Genomic DNA, 22563 nt, shown 5'->3' on the forward strand with positions numbered 1-22563 from the left:
TATTTCCACTTTATATCTACCTTGGCCTGATCGTCTCATAACGTCTCGTCTCGTGGCGTCACAACTACCTCCATAAACTCCAATTTGGACGGGTTTCCCCTCTGGGCCAGACACAGATTTGGACGGGTTTCCCTCTGGACCAGACACATAGATTTGGACGGGTTTCCCTCTGGGCCAGAACCACAGATTTGGACGGGTTTCCCTCTGGACCAGACACATAGATTTGGACGGGTTTCCCTCTGGGCCAGAACCACAGATTTGGACGGGTTTCACTCTGGGCCAGAACCACAGATTTGGACGGGTTTCTCTCTGGGCCAGACACACAGATTTGGACGGGTTTCCCTCTGGGCCAGACACACAGATTTGGACGGGTTTCCCTCTGGGCCAGAACCACAGATTTGGACGGGTTTCCCTCTGGGCCAGAACCACAGATTTGGACGAGTTTCCCTCTGGGCCAGACACACAACCTCATTGGCTTGATCGTCTTAATGCCTCTAAAACGGAAATTGTGAGGGTGGTGGCAACAGCTCCAGGGGTTGGTGGTGACAGCGACATTGAGGTTGGTAACAGCCCAGGCCTTTAGGTTGGTGGTGACACCAACAGTGGGGTTGGTAACAGCCCAGTCCTGGGGTTGGTGGCAATAGCAACATTGAGGTTCCCACGTCGTCCAGGTTGCATAGTACTTGTTAGACGGGACAGGGTTCCCAGACGTTCTTCTGACTCATCAGATCCTCTTTTCTAATTTTTAATTTCCTTGACCGCATTGGTCTGGTGTCTGAGAAAATGATCATGTTCAGTTTACAGATGCTATGTGCCTATCCGTACTCCAAGATATTATTATGGATCAGTCAACCTATTTTATTACTGTATCATTTATTATGTAGGACAGACGAGGCTCAGTTATCTATTATATTGGTACGAATGCGGAAGAACTGATTTAAGTTTCAGTTACCATCCGACCAATTTGTATTTCATGTATTTTTTTATGTAATGATATTTAATTTCCTGAGATTCATTTCCTGTACATCCTGTGGGCGGTGATGATAAAGTGGACACAGAGGGTAAAAAAAAAAAAAAGGGTCCAAGGACAGGGTCTCAGTGATTACATTATTATGTGCACAAGAAGTGAGCTTTTTACAAGGACTGATTGACAATGAATAGATGATTTAACGAGATACATAGTAAGCGAACTGCGTACAGAGGTTTAGTAACCATTGATTGGCGGTATATAACAAGATGTGAGGAGTCAACTTCATACGACAGGACAAGTTTTGATACGTTTCAAGCACCTTATATAGAACATTGTCATGTATGAAATGCCTTTATCTTGTATAGTTAAATAGGAATTATCTCAGAAGTCACTGATTTTGCAACTGTCGAGTACGTAACATTGCAGGGCGTGAGAGTAGATATGTTGGCCAACTTTGCATTTCGTCTCTTTACTATCAACAGGAGGGGGCGAACTCCTTGGTGAGCCTCTATAACCCATCCTGTGTCGGGCAGCGTCATCATAAAGTTCTTCACTAATCCTGTTTGTGGAGCTGTATGAATGTACGGAGTTCTTCATGCATGGTGTGAGATGGGACTGCTTGTGTAGATCAGTTTGTTTCGAGTTCAGAAGGATTTGTTCAAATTCTGTGAAAATGATTGGTTACTTGGTGGTAGATCGAAGTTTCACTCAATTAACAGTAAGACAATTTTTTTTGTCTTTGATTCATCCAGTGAACCAGCTTTCTCATTCCATCATCGGAAGGTTTGTTAATACTTTTGGCGCTTTTCAGACACAGTCGTATTATCGTCATGCTAAAGGGAGTTTAACACAGTCAATGAGGAAAGACAGCCACTTAACAATCATATCTTTCGACGAGGCCTTAATTTTGGTGGCAGTGAGGATAACGAGCTGTTCAACCATTCCCTTTAACTTCCCCTTAGTGTGTGTGTTACAACACCATCGCTGCGCCAATGATTCGGTGTGTTCGAATGGCTCTCGCGTGGACGAACGAACGGACGGTCCGACCTCCCCAGGTCGTGAAGATAGAGAATAGCGAGGCGGCGGCGCGCGTACCCTGCCAGAGTGGAGAGGGAAAGGAAAGGGAGGGGTGAGTCCACGAATGAGAGATTTTCCCGTGGAGAGAATCTGGGTGTAAACATTCATAAAGGAGGAGGGAGAAGGCGGTAAAAACAGGTGGGAGACGGGAAGCTGGGTGTGTTGGCAGTGTGTGGCGATCGCCCAGCGCTCTCTTACTGGGTCACCGCACCCCCGCCCATCACCACCATCTACAGCCACACAGACACACACACACACACACGATCTCTGATGGAGAAAGAGCCTCGTCGTGTACCCATGTGAATCTTAATTCACTGTTGGGGACGAACTTGAATCAAATAGTTACATCAGTTAGGAAATATTGTTTTGTGTAGGTGTGAGGGAGTGACGGAGGCGTGGCACGGGCTGCTGCAGCCCCTCATGCTCCCACAGTGTGAGGTTGACGCGTCTCCTCCGCAGCGAGTGAATGAACTTCTGTTTTATGTGAGGCGGAACCTCAGCCTTGAACATGTACCCTCCTTGCATTTCCCTAAATCATAAAAAACAAGTAATTTGTACGAGTTGATAATTCGATTTATGGTATAGCAGTTGTTGTACAAACAAATGATCACGTTCAAGAAGACTAGCATAGAGAAAAGTAGGATCGGCATTAAAAGAAATAAAATTACGATCTATTTAGTATGACAGGTAAAGTCATTTAGATAAATGGATGATTTCGGTATGTCTCATGACTTGCTCTTAGTGCTGCTGCTGCTCTCTCTCTCTCTCTCTCTCTCTCTCTCTCTCTCTCTCTCTCTCTCTCTCTCTCTCTCTCTCTCTCTCTCTCTCTCTCTCTCTCTTTCTCTCTCTCTCTCTTTCTCTCTCTCTCTCAGGAGGACAATAATGACAACATGACCTGTTGTTTAGTGTTCGTCTCGTGTGTTGTGTGTTGATGAGCCAGTGTAATAATCGTCTTTTCGTCGGTGTCTCAAAAAGTCTGAACTCACAGGAGAAATTTACTCAAAATCTTTTGTTCAGCAGGTTTTCAAATTACAGTTTCATGAATTTGGCATACACACGAGTACTCTGTGTTCATCGGGATGTGCACGCAAAGTTCACGACACGCAATTTGAACATTTGTTCAACTGAAGGTAAATAGTGAATTATTTTATTCCCGTGAGTTCGGGACTTTTGGTACACCCCGTTGTCTCACACGACAGAGTCATTAGCGAGGGAGTGAGGAAGGTATGGCGCCCGGCTCCGCCACAGCGGCACACTACCTCGATCCACACACACACACACACCAGGAACGAACTTCCCTCCCTCCCTCCCTCTTGTTTTCATTTGAACTTGGTTTTCCACTGATTACAACAGCACGCGCCCCCTCGTCTTTTTATAACCTGGCCACCGTCTAGGGTTTCCTGCTTTATATATGCCGCAGTTTTGGGTCGGTGTGAAGGTGTTTGGTTTGCTCAACCCCCCACGTAATGTTCCCAATTATTTTGCGTCGATGGTATTTCGATGTATATCCGCCTTCCGCTAAGTTTAGCGGTTTGTTGCCACGCCTGGGCCGCCGTGCCCACACCTTCGTGGCTCTGTGGTGGTTGTTTAGCCTTAAATCCACTGAGGGTATGTTCTCTACAGCCCCGTAAGGACGCAGGATGGTAGCGACACATCCTGCAGAGAGGATCCCAAGCAAGTATAAACGTCTTGGGATAGGATAGGATAGCCAGTAGCAAAGCGGAGGAGGAACCGCTAGGAGATGCAGGTCCTTCGTTCTCTCTCTCTCTCTCTCTCTCTCTCTCTCTCTCTCTCTCTCTCTCTCTCTCTCTCTCTCTCTCTCTCTCTCTCTCTCCCGTCGCCGGGTTTCATTATTCTGAATCTTAAAATATTTCATTACGCAACACCTCTCGTCTTGTTAGCTGTGGTTTATCTAGCCCTCTACCCGTGCCAGACGTGGCCATGCCATTGGTCACGGATGGACGGGCTGTTCTTATGTCCGCACCAGAGCCAGTACAGCACAGGCCTCCGTATCGGAGTGACTTACTCGTAAGTGGGACAGTTGGATCAAAATTGTTAGTACTTGCTTAAGCCGTAAGTACAACCGTGTGTGTGTGTTTTCCCCTTATAACCAGTTTCAATATGAAAATGATTGATTTATGTTTCCTTTCTCCGTTTTCTTGTCATATTTGTATTTTCCTTTTTTGTACTTCTTTCCCTGATTAAGTTACGAGAACGAGAACCAAAACCAGTATGGTTGTGGAAGTGATCGTGGTATCAAGGAAACGTAAACTACACACTGAAATCTGATCCCTGTCTTTCCTCTCTCATGTTCATTATCATGGGGGCCACTTAACAAAACTCGCCAGACACTAAAGTCTTCCTAATGTGTGCTGTCACCGGAGAGGTTGCGAAATGCCGTACATTGTTCCTGATATACTATAATGCTGCGGTTTTAGGGAGCGAGATATACCGCTGGCGGTGCTTGTTATTAAGTCTGGGTGCTGGTGTGATCTGATTGGGGTGTTGTGGTCTGATGGTCCCATGAGTTGTTAGGTCTGTGGCCTGGTGCTGCCTGCGTATTACCCTTTTCTGAGAACACTAGGGGCAGCCTGCCTGCTTGCTTGCCTGCCTGCCGCCTCGGAAATTGATTAACGAGACAGAAGCAGAACTTGTTTATGTGTCGTCAGCAAAGACCTCACTGGCTTTGGGACTCCTCGCTACCGCATCCTTCCGAGAATACCCTCATATTTGCCCATAAGTCACCTCGGACGAGTTTTATATTCAGTGATACGTCTCTGCAGCGAACACTGCCACCACTTTATGACTCTACTTATGAACCAAAAGTCCCTACTGAAACGTAGGTTGAGTTTCCTCTCGTATGTGTGTACGTGTGAGAGAGACATGATAGATCGGTGTTATCAGATTGGTTAGAGAGGCTCATCCCTCAAAGGCCGCGCCACCTGCCGCCTGAACACACCCACTAATTTTTATTTATTGCCGTCAACATTTCTGGAGGCGTTGGTTGGTCGCGTTCCAGTGGGGGGGACACAAGGGGAAGCCCTCCGGTAGCAGGAGGAGGAGGAGGAGGACCTGTTGTCGTCAGGGACTGAGACTGGTGGTCGGGGTGAGCGAAAGGAGGTGTCTGGTGGTGGAGGATGTAGTGGGCGATGCCAGAGTCACCGGCAGTCAGAACCGCCCACTACACACCGTGTGTAGTGGGCGCCTCTCTCTCTCTCTCTCTCTAGACAGGTCTACTGTTCTCTCTCTGACTCATCCTGGAAATTCTCCCACACCAATCACCACACACACTAGTCTCGTCTCCTCTCCACCACCACCAGTACAGGCAGCACTTGCGCTTGCCTCCAACACCACACGACAGAAAAGTCTCATTTACCCTCAGAAGGTAGTGAAAGTAATACAGAATTCTTTTTGAGGATGTAAAGCCTCTATGAAAAGTAAGAACCTCACAAAAGTCTCCACCAAAACTCTCGTATGATAAGGAAACCACTGATCACCTTTGATAAGATTATCAGTGATTTCAATCATACTAGATACTGGAAAGAAATCCAGGAATATAAGAAATTCACCTTTTCTGTCATACCTAGAAAATACCTGGAGTTGGCTGCGGGTCCTTCAACCTCCCACAGTCAGGGCTGGGTGCAGGTTGTTGGGTTGGGTCTTTGGTCAACCAAGCTATTCAGTCTAGCGCTTTTTAGAAGAAGTTAATGAAACTGTGCAGTGCAGGCTCAGTATATCTTCGCTGTAGAGAAGGGACTAATTTGGTGAGTCAGTGTTGGATTTAAGGTACTGCTCGAGTTAGCAGCATACTCATCTCTCAAGAATTATGTTGCGAGTCAGAAGGGTGGACACGTAGAGGCAGTTCCTCAAAAGCCAGGTACTTTTACCCTCATATATATATATATATATATATATATATATATATATATATATATATATATATATATATATGAGGGTAAAAGCCCTGGCTTTGCTTTGGCAGTCTTCAATCGCTCAATAGATGATCTATCTCTTTTATTATTAAAGTCAGGCAGGGGAGGGTGTTACCAGATATAGTGCCTTCATAATACTCTTCATAAGCAAGAGTCTGGTCTTGGTAGCACATCAGCGAAGTGGTTTGATGTATACCCTAGAACTGGCAACAGTTCGCCCATCTTCACATTACTTCAGGGTGCTATGCTGCGCCCCCTCCCCCTTGCTTTTCCTTTCTATGTACAAATAGCATTTTCAAGTCCAGTAACAAAGAAAAAAAGTCAGGCTATACTTTTTTTCTGAGCTGACGAGACATTAAAGATTCCTTTCCTGGCCACAAAAACTGGAACGTCCTACCGGCACATCGACGAGCCACAAAACTAGAAATATCACTCCCTGAGCCTTAAATAGAAACTGGAAAGATAAAAAAAAAAGTGTGGGACATTGTCTGGCATTCATAACCCGTGTGCGTCAGTTTCACACCTCTGGGATCATGCCGGAGTCCAAAGCTTTCTCTGCTGGGGATGTTAAATTAGCTCCCGTGCTCATGGTGTCTTGTGATTTCAATAGAAAGACCTCCAAGATAGTGTGATCCTGGAGCCAAAGACTTAAGCAGGCTGTTACTAGCCCTCTCTCTCTTCGAGTCCCGTATCGCGCGTGGCGAACTCAGATGTCTGCAGCATGGGGGAAGATTACTGCTAAAGAAGTCGTGTAAGTAGTTGATCTTTACAGAGATAGTCGCCTTAAGGAACACTGATTCATAGTAGTTTTTCTTTAAGTCTTTCCTACTTTTCCTTGAGTTTCAGATTATGTTTCGAGTTGATGGTCAACTGTGTCTCGTGTAGGGTGCAACAGGTCTGTTTTCTGCTCATTGTTGGTGCTACGGCCGGCCATCTTACGTCTGTAAATCTTCTCCGCCTTTCTCACACACACACACACACACACACACACACACACACACACACACACACACACATACAGCGCCGCACCGCTTCCGCTCCAGTCGCGACCATCTACAGCTCCCTTTATCAGTACAAGCTTAGTGCATGTTTGCAGTGCTTCTGTGGTCAGACTGTACATTCTTGCATTCAGCCACTTGAGAAGATATTCCTTTGGTACGGCAGGCAGTACATTGGTGACCTCCCAGCGTAGATGTGAACCCTCGGCCCACCTTCAGCACCAACCGAGTCAAACCCACCTCACCATGAACCTCGATCCACTCTAAACCAAGCCTCACCACCACTACCACCAACCCCACCCTACCACCACCACCGAACACCCCCCCAGCTCTTCTATCACCCAAACATTTCCTGACGTCGTCACTGCTCTGCCCCCAAAGGTTATAGCAGGCTGAGGCAGACGGCCAGAGATAAAGATGATAATAACACTGTTAAAATTGCCTCGTGAGTTACGTCGCTGTTATCTGAGCGAGGCGAGGCTTTGGTGTTTGCTTAAGGCTGCGCAAGGCCCAGTCTCCGTGTGGAGTTAGTTGAGCGGCGCTTTCAATTATTTATGGGAGTGTCCGATTGCTTGATCATGTTCCGTCGTTATGTTTTCTCTCAGTGTGAAGATTTTTCGGTAATATCGTCGAAGAGGAGGTGAGCTAACACTCATGAACAGGTTGTATGTGTTGTGTGTTGTGTTTACGATGACTGCGTATGGCGGTCAGGCCAAGAGAGGCAGGAACCACTTAGGTCAAAGGGCAGGTCAGGTCAGGAGTCTCTCTCTCTCTCTCTCTCTCTCTCTCTCTCTCTCTCTCTCTCTCTCTCTCTCTCTCTCTCTCTCTCTCTCTTCCTGGTGGTGGTTGGTAGGTGACTGGTAAGACGCTAGGGGCACAATGAGGGACCTGGATTTTGCTACGTTGGTCTTAGCATGATGGTGAAGGTTGCCCTCATACTGGTGTCAGTGCCCGTGCTGATCTTGGCATCATAGTGAGGGCTGCCCTCATACTGGTGTCAGTGCCCGTGCTGATCTTGGCATCATAGTGAGGGCTGCCCTCATACTGGTGTCAGTGTCTATGCTGGTTCTTGGCATCGTAATGAGGGCTGCCCTCATACTGGTGTCAGTGCCCGTGCTGATCTTGGCATCATAGTGAGGGCTGCCCTCATACTGGTGTCAGTGTCTATGCTGGTTCTTGGCATCGTAATGAGGGCTGCCCTCATACTGGTGTCAGTGCCCGTGCTGATCTTGGCATCATGGTGAGGGCTGGCTGGCCCTGTGCGGGTCTCAGGCCGACGGAGAGAAAGGATGGTGTTGGATGGCGCCGGGTTGGCCTGGCTGAGGCCAGACTGTTGCCTGCCGCCTCCACACACACACACACACACACACACACACACACACACACACACACACACACACACACACACACAGTCTCCACTTCACTTTCATCTGTTGACAGGTCTCTTCCTACCACCACCACTCGCTCGCAAACTACATTTTCGTTACAGACATTACTTTAAAAGCCTCGACCCAAGCCTTCAGTATCATCCACACTGCCATGTGATAATTCTCGCAAACCTTGGCTTGTGTGCCAGTGGCTCCGCTACTGTCAGCATTTTAGACCACTGTGACAATTTCTCGTTGACTCTTGAGGTGTTGCATGTGTCGCAGAGTCGACTAGAACCCCAGCAGTAAAGCGTCAGAGAAATCCTCTTATGTAATACTGTGGGTCCTTGTATCTGTATCGAGTACGTGTGCTGGGTCCTGAGCGCTACTTCCAGAACCTGCGCGTCTGCCTCACCCGCTCCCTGGAAGGGCCCCTACGTGGCTCCTTTCCTCCGGCATGGGGACGTGCATGTTGCCCCGTCCCTCTCAGTCAGAAGGAGGTGCATGTTGCCCCGTCCCTCTCAGTCAGAAGGACGTGCATGTTGCCCCGTCCCTCTCAGTCAGAAGGACGTGCATGTTGCCCCGTCCCTCTCAGTCAGAAGGACGTGCATGTTGCCCCGTCCCTCTCAGTCAGAAGGACGTGCATGTTGCCCCTTCCCTCTCAGTCAGAAGGACGTACATGTTGACCCGTCCTTCTCAGTCAGAAGGACGTGCATGTTGCCCCGTCCCTCTCAGACAGAAGGACGTGCATGTTGCCCCGTCCCTCTCAGACAGAAGGACGTGCATATTGCCCTGCCCCGCAGCCAGGAGGACCCGCACGTCGCCCAGCAGACCGCGCAGGTCAGGACTGTCCTCAGTGAGGCAGTTGACGTACTCTTGGGATTTAGACAAGATCCCAGGGATGGAGGCAGTCTCGGGCTATGACATGTCGAATGTGTCTGGATTATCTAAGATTACATCAGTGGAATACAGCGTTACGGTGGGTGTCTTTCCAAAGAGATTAGGAAATTGTTGGACATGGCCAACATTTTCTCCTTTCTTTTTTCATTTGTTGCTGACTTGGGTACGGAGCATCACCGCTGGCAGAGAAAGTTGTCAGAGGAGACCACCACACGACCTGGCACGTGAAGGTAATTAGTTCGTTGCTGGGCGTGGGTGTAGTCGGGGCAAGTGGAGGCGTGGGGACGGGTGGAGATGGGAAACAGAGGCAGGTGGAGGCGTGGGAGTAGGTGGAGGCAGGGGGGTTAGATGGAAACACGAACCAGTTGGAGGCGTATGGCATGTGGAGCTTGAGGTAGGTGGAGGCATGGGACGGGGGTGGGGGTGAAGGCAGGTGGAGGCGTGAGGCAGGTGGATGTGTGGAGACAGTCAGCCTGGCGCCAGCTATTGATTCCGTCTCTGGACCGTCGTGGTCACCGACCACCCGGCCGGTTCCCCAGGCAGCCAACACGCCCCCTGGTATGTTAACACGACACGGCCGAAATACCACTTCACCAGTGGGTTAACATACCAGAATTCCCGCCCACCATCCCTACTACCTGGCCCACGACGTTCACGCCCACGCCCACATCATCAGCCCTACTGTTAACAAACAACCCCCACACACACACCTGGCAGTTTTACATGTTTCCAGAATGTTGATTCAACATCCATGTCCATCCATAGCATTGGTTATGTTGATAATGATTAAAAAGACAGCATAGTAAATTAACATTCCCGAAAACGTGTCATGACTTTTCAGTTGTATGTAAGCATATCGCATGTGTATACATATGAGGAGTGAGGTTCAGCCTAAAGTTGTGTGAGTGTATTACTTAAAGTACGTTTCCCGTGGTGGAAGGACGCGTTATCATTTACAGTACGTGATGGAAGGACTCGCTGGTATTTGCAGGACGTGGTGGAGAATGTTACTTTATGTACAGTTACTTTATGTACAGTACGTGGTAGAGGACGTTATTTTATGTACAGTACGTGATGGAAGACGTTATTTTATGTACAGTACATGGAAAAGGACGCTATTTTATGCACAGTACGCGGTAGAGGGCGTTATTTTATGTACAGTACGTGGTGGAGGGATATTATGTACTGTAGGGATCTTATATTAAATACAGTACATGGTGGAGGGAAGCAGTGGGGACAGGAGGGTACTTGGTAATACATACACCACAAGGCGGGTGGAGGGACCTGGTGCAACCTGCAGACAGGAACAGGTGGTGGAGCCTCGCGGCCCTTGAAACGAACCTCAGCCAGTGGGAGTACCACCCAGCCAGCCAGCCAGCCAGTCCCTCTTGCCTGCATGCTTGCCTTCCTGCTTGTCTACCTGCCTGTCCATTCTGATTGGTTGTGTAGCTACTTGTTGCCGTTCTCTCTCTCTCTCTCTCTCTCTCTCTCTCTCTCTCTCTCTCTCTCTCTCTCTCTCTCTCTCTCTCTCTCTCTCTCTTATGCTGCTGTCATTATTCCTTGGTGTAGCGTCGTGAACGCGTTAGAAGGTGGCTCGTGTATGTGGTGAGCCAAGATGGTGTGTGTGTGAGGCACAGCCCCTCCCAGGTCGGCTATCCGTTGTCATAAACCAGGTTGTGAGGCGGCACAGCCCCTCCCATGCCGGCAGACTTCAAGCTAAGGCTGGGCGAACTCTACGGGGCAGTAATGCCACTTTCTCATGTCTCTCGGCCTGCTGATGTTCCCACCCGACCTTCACAACCAAACATCTTTCTAACTATTCTTGATATAGTACCCCAGATCTGATTCATGGCAGTGTGGGTACTTCCCTTTATTTTTCTCCTCAATCGAAAGGGATTTTCCCATCGTCAGAGACCCAGCAGATGAGAGAAGACGTCATACTATAAAGAACACGACCCCATCTTTTCTAATCTCGTCCCCCTTAGGAGTGGCTGGCTGTGTTGACTGTGTTTTTGTTGACACTCTAGAGGCCTTGAGTCATCGTCCTCTTCCCTGGCAAGGCCGCCACCACCACCACCACCCGCCCCCCTACTGGGCATGGATGACGGCACGTCGTGTGGGGCGGGGCAAGGGTGGAGCTCTCCACTCCACTCCACTCCCTTCCCTCGCCTCCCCTCCCCTCCCCTCCCCTCCCCTCCCTTCCCTCCCTCCCTCCCTCCCTCCCTCCCTCCCTCCCTCCCTCCACCCCACATGTCTGCAATAATATTTCCAGATCCCCACCACACCTCCCACACCCTGCACTTTGAACCGTTTCCTTGCTGATGTTGTGGTTCTGACGCGTGACGATGTGTAGCCTCTCTTAATGCTGTGTCCTGTGACAGTGTGTTGTGGCTCCCTGATACTGTGACCCGTGACCATGTGTGGCCCCCTGATGTTGTGACCCGTGACCATGTGTGGCCCCCTGATGCTGTGACCCGTGACATTATGAGCAGTGACATCATAATCTATAAGTTGGTGACCCATAATGACCAGTGACTTGCCACACTGCGTCTTGTTGTAGTGTGACCCCGTGACCTTGGCACTTAAGGACTTGGCCAGTGTAAGCATGTGTACCTCCACCCCACCCCACCCCACTGAAGGGCTGGGAGGAGGGGTCCCTGAGGGGCGGCACTAACTACCTCACCTACCTCATTCACACCCAACCACGCACCCTCTACCACCATTGTCTGGAGCCCCAGCATGACTCTGCATGTGTGTGTGTGTGTGTGTGTGTGTGTGTGTGTGTGTGTGTGTGTGTGTGTGTGTGTGTTTTGGTGTCAGATTGAAGGACAGATTGAATATCGTTGGAGGAAGGAAAGTGAAAATGTGTAACGTTGTTAGAAGGGAAATCAAAATGTATAACACCCACCCGCAGTCATGCGTCGCAGGTGTAATGAAACTGTGTGGAAGTGTAGTGTGTGAGCGGTGTGGACTCTTTACTGTGTCAAGTAGGAGCGTGAACTGCCTATGTTTCTCTAATTTCCTTTTTTCATCTTAGTAAGCATGGGTGTAAGGTGGACCCTCTTAATACCCCTGGGGAAGGGTGTGGAACCCTCAAGTTGCATGGGAAAGAGTTTGAACCCATCACTGCGCCTGGGTTGGTTGGGAGTATGGACGTCGACACCTTCCTCCGTGCGACTCCACAGGAACATGGCAACCTTTGGTGCGCGTCTTTCCTGGGGCGTAGGCACATGAGGTGGGAAATCCTTCAGTGTCAGTCAAGGGTGGCACGTGGGGACGATGAACTTGAGGGGAGAAAAATCATAGTAATTAAGATGCTAACTGCGCTATATCTGTCGGGGCCAGGTGTCTCTGTGATGAGGGAGGCCAAGGTATCGCTGAGGACAGTGTGTTGCTACACCGGGAGATGATACCACACATGGTTGTCACCTCAGCTGACACTCATGATGTTCAACATCATGTCCCTGTTTAGGGTTCTACAATACCGTTGCCTCTGTAGCAATAATAATTGTAATAAAAATGATAATAGCAATAATAATTGTAATAATAATGATAATAGTAAAGGAAAAATATTGATAATAAAGACGAACTCATGTCCAATGTTTAAAGTGAAACCTGGACCTCCCCACTTATAAAGTCTTTAATTTTTCACTGTATACACTAAAGTTAATATACCTATTAAGACGAAATTCTCTTCATCTTACCGCCCGTGCAGAAAATGCTTCTATTGCATTCGATATCCAGTGATTCTTCTAATGATAACAAGAACAAGACAAACAAATAATAATAATTGCAATTATAGTAATGATGATAATAATAATAATAATGATAATGATAATAATGATACCCAGTGAGAGTGCGACATGACAACAAGTGTCCAACATGTAGGCTGCCAGTGGCGCCTGTCTCCCATCACGTCCGCTGTAACTTCCTCCGACAAGTTGTGAACTTTGAAATGCCTTTCCTTCCATTCTTTTTTTTTTTTCTTTTTTTTTTTTATCTCATGGCGTCCCTGGTCCACTGTCCTTCCTCTCTTTCCCACCCCCCGTGGCGTCCCTGGACCTCCTCTCCCGGCCCGTCCCCTAATACCCCCTCCCTCCTGGCGCCAGTGGTCCCCGCGCCCCCACCCCACGTGAGCTGCACATGGTCCCGGGCCCGAGGACTGGCGGCGGCGGGGACTGAGGCATCCATCATCCGGGCTCACCGGAACCCACTTGCTCTTATGTGGCAACTGTGTGATTCATGTGACGATATGCATCCTATTCTATCTATATTTCCGTCGACCCTTTCTCTTACATATCTCATTTAGAAACATCAATCTAATGGGTACATTATTTGTATACTTGTAAACTTTGTGGCCCTGTGGCAAATCCTGCAACTCTTCCATGCCGCCCTTTGTCTACCCTGACCTCACCAAATCTCAGGCCACTCTTGGGCGACATCCGGTGTATGGCCCCGGGCAGCGCTTAATGCTGCAGGCAGGGCGGCGGCTTCGGTTTAATCAAACCGCCTCCTACAGGGAATGATTTCGCTTGCCACTCCGCCGCAAAATTAGCCTTTCACTCAGCAGGAGACTTCTTCTTGGTTCTTCTCTGTCTTTTTAGAATTCTTGACAGCAGCTGTTTCATGCAATCGTCAAGCCATCCTGCCGCTTTTATCATCCTAGGTTATCAAGATGGTGAAACATAAGTATAGCCTTAAGATGAATACGTGATCTCTCACCTTCGTGTGCTTCAAGGTATTACTACTTAGATGTTACTTATAAGTACTTTACTTTCAAGTATTACGGTGCGTAAATACCATTCTTGTGACCACTGACCACCTAGTCACAGGGCATACTCCAAAAAAAAATATTCTGGTATTACTTGAGACACTTGGATGAAAAGTTCATGTTGTAAAAACATTAATATTTACCGTTAAGGACTGTGCGTACCCCCAAAGACCAGGGCTTCACCCTAAGTTGGTAACTAGGTGCTGTTGGTGGCAGCCCCCTGCGGACCGCTGAAGCGGCGTTATCTCCCCGCAACCGCCGAACACACCCCACGCTCTCCACGCACCCCGTCCTCCCAGATACTCTGTATGTCTTCCTTCCTTCCGTCATACACACCTTCCTGTCCCGTATGCCTTCCTCCAGCGTCCCACACCTCCCTCGTGCCTTACCCGTATATCAACCCTCCTTACACCCCTCCTGTCTACCTCACACACATCCGCTTCCCCATACACGCCCCTTTCCTGCTTTACGCGCCTCTGTTCCACCTTATACGCCTTTCTGTCCTGTACGCCTCCCTTCTGTCGTTCACGTCTCTCTTTCCTAACATGGTTCTCCTACAGAAAGTGTATTCCGTAGATGAAGAACTTAGTTAATAACTATATTATCATGAAGAGAGTAACTGCATATTTACTGGGCATCCCTTTGTCCAGTACATCACTGTATTTGGTGAGAAATACTGCTGAATCCTTTATATCATTGTGAACCTGTTTTTCTTGTTTTGTGGGACAATGGTTGGTTGACTGGTGCAGCAGCGAGCGAGTCGCCTCGTGTTTACAAGTGGGGCAGAGACGATGTATGTCAAGTGTATTTAAAACATTAAGAAACATTCAGTGTCAAAAATGATTCAACGAATTATAGACTTCATATATATATATATATATATATATATATATATATATATATATATATATATATATATATATATATATATATATATATATATATAGTCCAAGGTGAAAATGAAACACGATAAGTTCCCAAGTGTAATTTCGTGTAACAATCACATCAACAGGGGAGACGCAAGAGAGAAATATAAGTCAGTTGGTATACATCGAAGAGACGAAGCTAGGACGCCATTTGGCCGGGCTGAGCTGAGCGAATCAGTTTTAACTTCGAATGGTAAAGCAGAGGTTGACTCTACCCCTTAAAACTTTATTATGAATCTTGTGCATGCCTCCTCAAGCCTCGATAAAGACGGAAATACATGCCAGATGCCACCCCATTTTCCAGTTAAGCTAACGAAGGAAAATGATCAAAACTACCTTTCGCTTGACTTTGATTAATGCTTTTAATTAATTTGAGGGTGGAAAAAAACTCAAGGGTTGGAGTGTAATTACCTGTTGGTACTATAGGGGAGTCATTTCTGATGGGAACCGTTCTTGTGATCATTGTCCATCACAACCTGAATTTCTGTATGTTGTCTACATTAGGCATGTCTTCAGTCATTTTATTCCATGTATCTACCATTCATACGCATTAGAATTATCGTTGTACGTGTGTGGCAGGCAGATTATATACAATTTATGCTCGTGTTTTCCAGGTGGCGAGGTGCGGTGCCATTGTAATCTGCCACGGTGCGTCACCAAGGGCTACATGTGCAAGAGCCTCCTGGGCGCCTGCTTCACCAGGAACACTCCCACGCCCACTCACGGCTACACCCACGCCCGCAAGATCTACCACCGCTGGGCGCCCATGCATGGCTGTGTCGAATTGTTACCAGAGTAAGTGGCATCCTGTTGGTTGCAGTAGTAAGGACAAGTGACCATGGTAGGTCACTTGTGTCACCGTGAGCCACTCCGTCCCTTCACAACCTCCTCAGTACATGTGAACCATCGTGGTCCGCACCATCTCCCGGGCCTCCACCCCACATACAATGTCAGCGTCCCACTCCGTGTCAGCAGCACCCTCTTCACCCCAATTATAGCTTAATCTGTTTATTTTATTATTTCTCCTTTCACGATGTGAGACGTTTTTACATCTAACCCTCTGGGTGACTCCCTTCACTTTCGTAAAGTTTAGTTTTGTACCTACCAACCCAATTATTTGGAGGCATACGCTCCTAGAAGGGCCAGATAGTTGCTAATTTATTTCTGCACACTTGCTTTTGTTTGACCTACGATTGTAGTTTATATAGCCCTGATATTACAGATAAGTTTGGGGTTGTTTTGACTGTAATCATGTAACTCAAATCGTTTTGTAGAGAAACACATTCACATCTTAATTTTGAAACATTTGTTTTTACATACCTCTCGTGCTAGTCTCAGTGCAGAATTTAATTTTTCCTTGCTTCTACAAATTCAAAGTTCCTTTACAATGCGGAATTCATATTTATCCTCGCCCTTGATGGCCACTTCTCTCCATCAGCCTGACTAAAGCTGTAGCCTTGCTCTTCCTTCCCTCCTGATCTGTTCTGACCTTGACGCACTCGTATTCTTTCAATCTGACCAAGTGTCATGCTGTATGAAAATAAGTTATGCTGTTTTTGAGGAGAAAGTTCATCTTACCATAAGCCAAACCGTATTGGATTATAACTGTAGCCCATCTTTCAAACGTTTGGAGTTGTTTATTGTAATTCTAGCGGACATTTAATTTCAAAAATATATATATCGACGTTTGAGTGAGTGTGTGGTTGTGTCGCCGCAGGAACCGACATGCAGAATGCGTGAGGAAAGGCGGCGTGCAGAGAGGGGGACCAACGCTGCCGCCGCCGCCCGGGACGGCCTCCTCCCCAACCCAGCCCCTGCCCCAGCCCGACCCAGACCTCGCCTGCTGCAGGCAGGACATGTGCAACTACCGAGATATTGATGTGTATATCCAGGTGGACGGCAGTTACGACAGCCAGACAGGTGAGAGAGCCGGCGACCAGACCTGACGCGTCTCCTTCCCTGTAGGGAGGAAGGAGGGGTGGGGGATGGAGACTGAGTTGCCAGGGGTGTTAGTTTAGTGTGCATGATTCAATGATGGCGTCTGTGTAGTGGCTGGGTCGGCATCGATCACATGTTATCGCATATACACACACACACACACACACACACACACACACATTAGGCCAAAACTAGAGAGGGGCATCGGATATAATACGGAATTGAGAGAGCTGAGTGGCAAGTAAAGTCTAAAAGTCTTACATTTGCCCACCATGGAAAAGTGATGGATGGCCTGATCGCAATATACAAGTTTTTAAACCAATTCGACGGAGACTAAAGAGTTCTTTGAAAGAAGTGGGAATAGAACAACCAGAGGACATAAGTTGAAATTAAGCAAGAAACTCAATAAAGATGTAAATTAGTACTTTTGTAGTATACAAGCTGGAGTACCTGTCCTTTGCATGGATAAAAAAAAATCGTCATACCCTTCCCCATAATCTATCTTGTATGACCCTGTGCTACTAGGTTCTATCCTGGGACCATTTCTCTCCTTGATTTATGTGAATGAAAAATTCCAAGTTGGTTTGATATGTGGCTGATAAACTCCAAACTGAATAAGAATAGAATAATTAGGATGGGACCCTGAACAAAAGAAAAAAGTCAGTATGAATATCAATTAGCATATAGAAGCACAAAGAACAGAGAAGGTCCAGAGGAAGGTAACAAACATGACACCATACCAGAATTAAGAGAGTCACGTTACAGTGAGAGGCTTAGGTCTTAAATTCACCCATCATGTAAGAGAGAGGAGATTTCTAAAAGGGGTGATCTAATCACATTTATGTTTATAAACCATCTTGAAGATGTAGGCGGTGAATAGTTCTTCAAAAATGCAGGGATAGAACAATTTGAGACCATAACATGAAATTAACCAGGAAACTTGTGAGAAAGGATGTGAAGAGGTACTTTTACTGTATAATAGTGGGTAAGTGGAATGAATTGGGTTAGAGCTCCCCCCTCATACATTACAAACTGGTAATTACACTCTCCCATTTCACTCATTAAATCTACTTGCTGTTTCTTGAATAATTCTTTTTCATATCTGTGTGTCAAAAATTAGAAATTTGTTTTGACACACTATCCTTCTGTGTAGAAAATTCAATTTGTACCAAACATCTTATAGTATTTCCATTCTTTCATATACTGTAGCCCAGTATAGATGCTTGCAAATCTCTTGATATTTAGACTTGTCTTACAATACTGATGTCTTCATTTATCAGTACTTCAGAATACTGTAAGGTTTCCACATTTCTCAATTCTTATCCTCCTTACAGATAAGAAGAGACGGGACTCAGAGATGGAGACACTATGGTTTCGAGCAGCGACCATAGCTGTTCCCATTGCAGGAGGCTTTATATTGATTGTTCTAGTCCTTTTAGCGAGTAGAATGCTGGCTAAAGAAAATAAAAGGCAAAGAATGGCACAGGTAATTGTTAATATACTGTTATAATGGAGAATGGAATTTAAGCTTTTAAAGTATTCTTCACAGATTATCAGACTTTCAGTCATAGAATATATTAACTTCTCCAGATTAAATTGCAACATCCTACTGTTTAAAATATATATATAAAACTAATTTCCATAATTTTTCACAGGTAATAGGGGAACATTATCTAAAGGCCCCTTTGTATCCTGGGACTACTTCTGAGGCTCTTCCTCATCATCCCATATATTACCATCCACCCATCGCCAAGAATTCTTCATTGGCCCACATGAATTTCAGAACTTGTTATGAAGATAAACCTTCTAACTACAGACCTCCAGCAACACATATCTGTAATCCAGAAGAAATAAAGCCATTAAATACTGTATGTAACCAAGATGAACAGTGGGATCAAAGGGACACTGAATCTCCACTACCTTCATGAAGACTGCTTCTTTGTGAAGGCGTGCCCTACAACCACAAAAGACTTGTTTTGTTATGGTTGTAGGTATAAAGTGAAAACTTAATATAATTGGAATATTAAACTTCAGAAAGGATGCTTTATTGAAGTTCTGATATCACTAGGGTCCACTCAGAGTACAGTTGAAAGCTCAGACTGATTTTGCACTTATGAACTCAGTTGTTTAACAGATAAATTTCCTAAATGCAAATGCATTTTTCCATCAGTTTTGTCTCCCATTGCTGTTTCAGCTTGTTCACAATGTGAGAATGATTGATTCTGGGATTTGCAGTGTGTATATATATATATATATATATATATATATATATATATATATATATATATATATTATTTTTTTCAATTTTATAGATCCAAGACCCCTTTTACCAGGCAACTGCAGCTTCAAGGCTGCACTACAATCAGAAGCAGAGAAATAATGGACCCCTTTGGAATGATAAGTTCCTTAATAAGATTTATACAAACAGTTCATCTGTTCCATCATCAACTACCTATCCACCTTATCAAAGTCATATAAAATCTGCATATTACAAAACACAAGGTTCTCGAACAATCACAAGTTGTCTGGCAACCACAAACAAACATTCACCACCTGTATAACAAAACAAAAACGCTCAGTTTAAACTCTCTTCTGTTTGCTTGGCACTCATTCTCCGTAACAACATTAGATCCACCCATCTGAACAATCCCATAACCAATCATCAACCTCCAAGTTGAAAAAAAAAATCAACCCTGCTTCACACTTCAGCACCCTGTATTCACATATCCCACCCTTTCCAAACAAACATGACATTGACAAAATACATACACAGTAAGACATGCTCACAGGAACTGTCCTACCAACCCAGTCTTGAATTCCACTCACCAGATATACATCCATCTGTAACTACACCTGCAGACATTGAAGAGTTCCATATATCTGTGTTGTGGATACCACCCACCTTTACATTGTTACTAACACAGATTCAACATATTGGAAGACTCCTCATGACTAAGATGCCACATCCTTACTGAAGACTTTGAAATCTTACTCTTCACTTATCTTGCATTCAATTCACACATACAAACATATTGCATCAACACACCTTTTGACTTGTGGTCCCACCCACTGGATGTGGCCATCTTCCCTAGGCACTGCAAAACCCCCACAGAAGGGAATCCTTAGTAAGGAAATGGCAGAGGGTATAAAATGGCAAAGCCTTGAAGCTGTAGGTGCCCTGCAAAGGGGGTCCTGGCATTATAAGACTGAAATTATGTATATTTTTTCTCAATATATATATATATATATATATATATATATATATATATATATGTATATATATATTGGCTGAAAACTCTCCTCAAATTATGACTGTCTCTAAGTTATGTTCGTGAGTGCTAAGGAAAAACGTCATTCTGTGATTTGTTGCTCAAAGGGATGTTTTGAAGAGGACAGTAATTGAGTATTAGGAAACAATTAGAGAGCCAAGTAGCAAATGGCTCGTATTTTCCATTGACAATAAATCTCTACTGATTTTCAAGAAATAAGTAATCTTGAAAGATTTTTTAGAAGTGTTTATGGTCATCATGATAATGACTTCAACCTGTTCATATTAACACTTGCTTTATCTCCAGCTTATCAAAGCAAGTTTTTGGTTTCTTCACTCAGTTGTGTTTATGCCATTTTTGTATCCTTGGTGCTCTCTTATGAACAATAATACTAAGTCATTTATAATGAGGGTATGACTCTTGTGAGGTCAGAGTGTCAGTGCAATAACCAGATGTGACATGATCATAATATTATTAGAAACTGTATTGACTGGTACATGAATTACCATTTTTCCAACGGTTAATCACCATATCCTTGGTTTCAATATAGTAAACTATAACCACTGCACTCTAATATAATGAGAAGGATGTCTGCACTGTACAAAAATTTACATAACCCCATTGTACTATATGCTATTTGCTGTGTTAAGCAGTATTATTTTCATACCTAGATGTGCCCTTAATTGTCAGAAAGTGAGTGCTTCATGCATATTGAAAAAGTAACTGGTATTTTCTACATTTTTTTTTAGATGTATAAAAAATTATGGCCTTTTAAGAGAAAAAACAAGACTCTGTAATGTAAGTGTACTTATTTTCTGGTAATTACTTGTATATAATGTATAGGCATAGTAGCACATCTGGAAATACCCACAAATTACCTGGAATCATAGTCTGTGATATCTTTTATTTGCTTTTTCCCTTATCTTTTATGGTGTTCACATGGTGCTTCAGAAGAGAAAATAAGCTTTGATGTCTCCATGCCTTCCAGAAAAACTCAGGATTTCTGTTAACATCTTCCAAAAATTTATCTTTTAATTTATTTAACCTAATTAGGCTCCTATTAGGAATTAGAAAGGCTTGCAGTTATGTGGTTTTTCCTCAGCAGCTTTGCATGCCTTCCAAAATATGAAAAATTATTAGAATATTCAGAGCTCAAAATTTACATTTAATTATGCAATGAGTTATAGTGTGTTTAGTGGCCTTGTCAGACTTATAGGTTGTTTGAACTCCTTTCAGATATAACTATCCCTTCCTCCTTGGCAAGGCATCAGACACAAGAATGTAGTGTGACCTTTTATGCCACACTGGGTAATGGGTAATTGTTTATTAATTGCTTATTGACGTAAAGAAGAGTAGTATGTATATTTTTTCTATGTGATCTATTTTAGCTGATCCTGTCATGCTGCAGCACAAGCTACCACTTGCATTCAAAAGCAACACACATTATGTATACACTAGTTCCTATTTCCTGCATTCCTAAAGTTTTGCATGAAGCTAATGAGGCAGTGGACCCTCTCAAAACTTAGTTGCTATTTCATATCTTAAAATTAGCCTAAAACACTAATGTTTCTCCAACACAGAATTCACTTTTCATTTGCTCAGTCCTGTAAGTTAATGACTGGGTAGTGTGAATTGTTAAGCACAACAAAGAACTATTGAAATGAAAAAACATTTTGCAGATTTGGCTATATTCTTGTGCAGCAAGACAAAGCAGTAAAGAAATGCAAGGTGTGTTAGTGGAGCCTCTGTATTTCTTTATGTAAAGAAAGTGAGTAGTTAGATAATGATAACTTGCCACAGTGGCCAGTATACATTTTAAGTACTCTTGAGGGTTTGTAACCAAATCAGCAGTGGCTTAAAACACTATGGAGTGAGTTTGGTGTTAAAAGTGAGAAGAAACTGGGAGTCTCAGACAACCTTCTATTTCGTGTTATAATAAATACAGCATTATGTTAGAATACCTTGCTTTCCTCACAAGTCACTGTATGTATTTCATATTATATTAAGAATTTACTGTATGAGTCTTACTAGGTATTCGACGATACATGTTTTGGAGGAATTTTGCAGGCATTAAAATGAAGCCTGATGATAAGAATGTGTTATTTTGTAATGGAAATCAACTATTTATTACACTCTCCACTTTTATTTTACCTAAACTAGCAGACTAAGGCCCTCCAGGCCCTTTTCTGCTTACTCCACTGTAGGGTTACCACACCTTCCCTTATCCTACCATGCCCTTCTGCTTTGGCCACCACAACCTTCCTCACCACCTCAAGCACTCCCTTTCACCCTAGGTACCACATCCTCCCATTCACTACTACACCCTTCCATCGTGGCCACCACATCCTCATCACCACCACTTACTCTCATTACTGCACCCTTCTCACCACCACCATGCCTCTCACTCAGGTCACC

General features: G+C 45.0%; 1 protein-coding gene across 2 annotated transcripts in view; it reads left to right on the top strand.

Annotated features, from left to right (window-relative positions):
* The window catches only part of LOC139766304 (uncharacterized), a 49754-nt gene extending 27474 nt beyond the window's left edge, over window positions 1-22280 (top strand). The window contains exons 3-6 of one of the 2 annotated variants that reach the window (XM_071694758.1): window positions 15556-15736; window positions 16659-16861; window positions 18214-18365; window positions 18535-22280. In XM_071694758.1, the coding sequence (XP_071550859.1) occupies window positions 15556-15736; window positions 16659-16861; window positions 18214-18365; window positions 18535-18807 (809 nt within the window). In that variant the 3' untranslated portion in view covers window positions 18808-22280. The remainder of the gene's footprint in view (window positions 1-15555; window positions 15737-16658; window positions 16862-18213; window positions 18366-18534) is intronic. The other variant, XM_071694759.1, reaches the window with a different exon arrangement.
* The last annotated feature ends 283 nt before the right edge of the window (window positions 22281-22563 follow it).

The sequence above is a fragment of the Panulirus ornatus genome, chromosome 57 (assembly GCF_036320965.1).
Source record: "Panulirus ornatus isolate Po-2019 chromosome 57, ASM3632096v1, whole genome shotgun sequence".
NCBI classification, from domain to species: domain Eukaryota; kingdom Metazoa; phylum Arthropoda; class Malacostraca; order Decapoda; family Palinuridae; genus Panulirus; species Panulirus ornatus.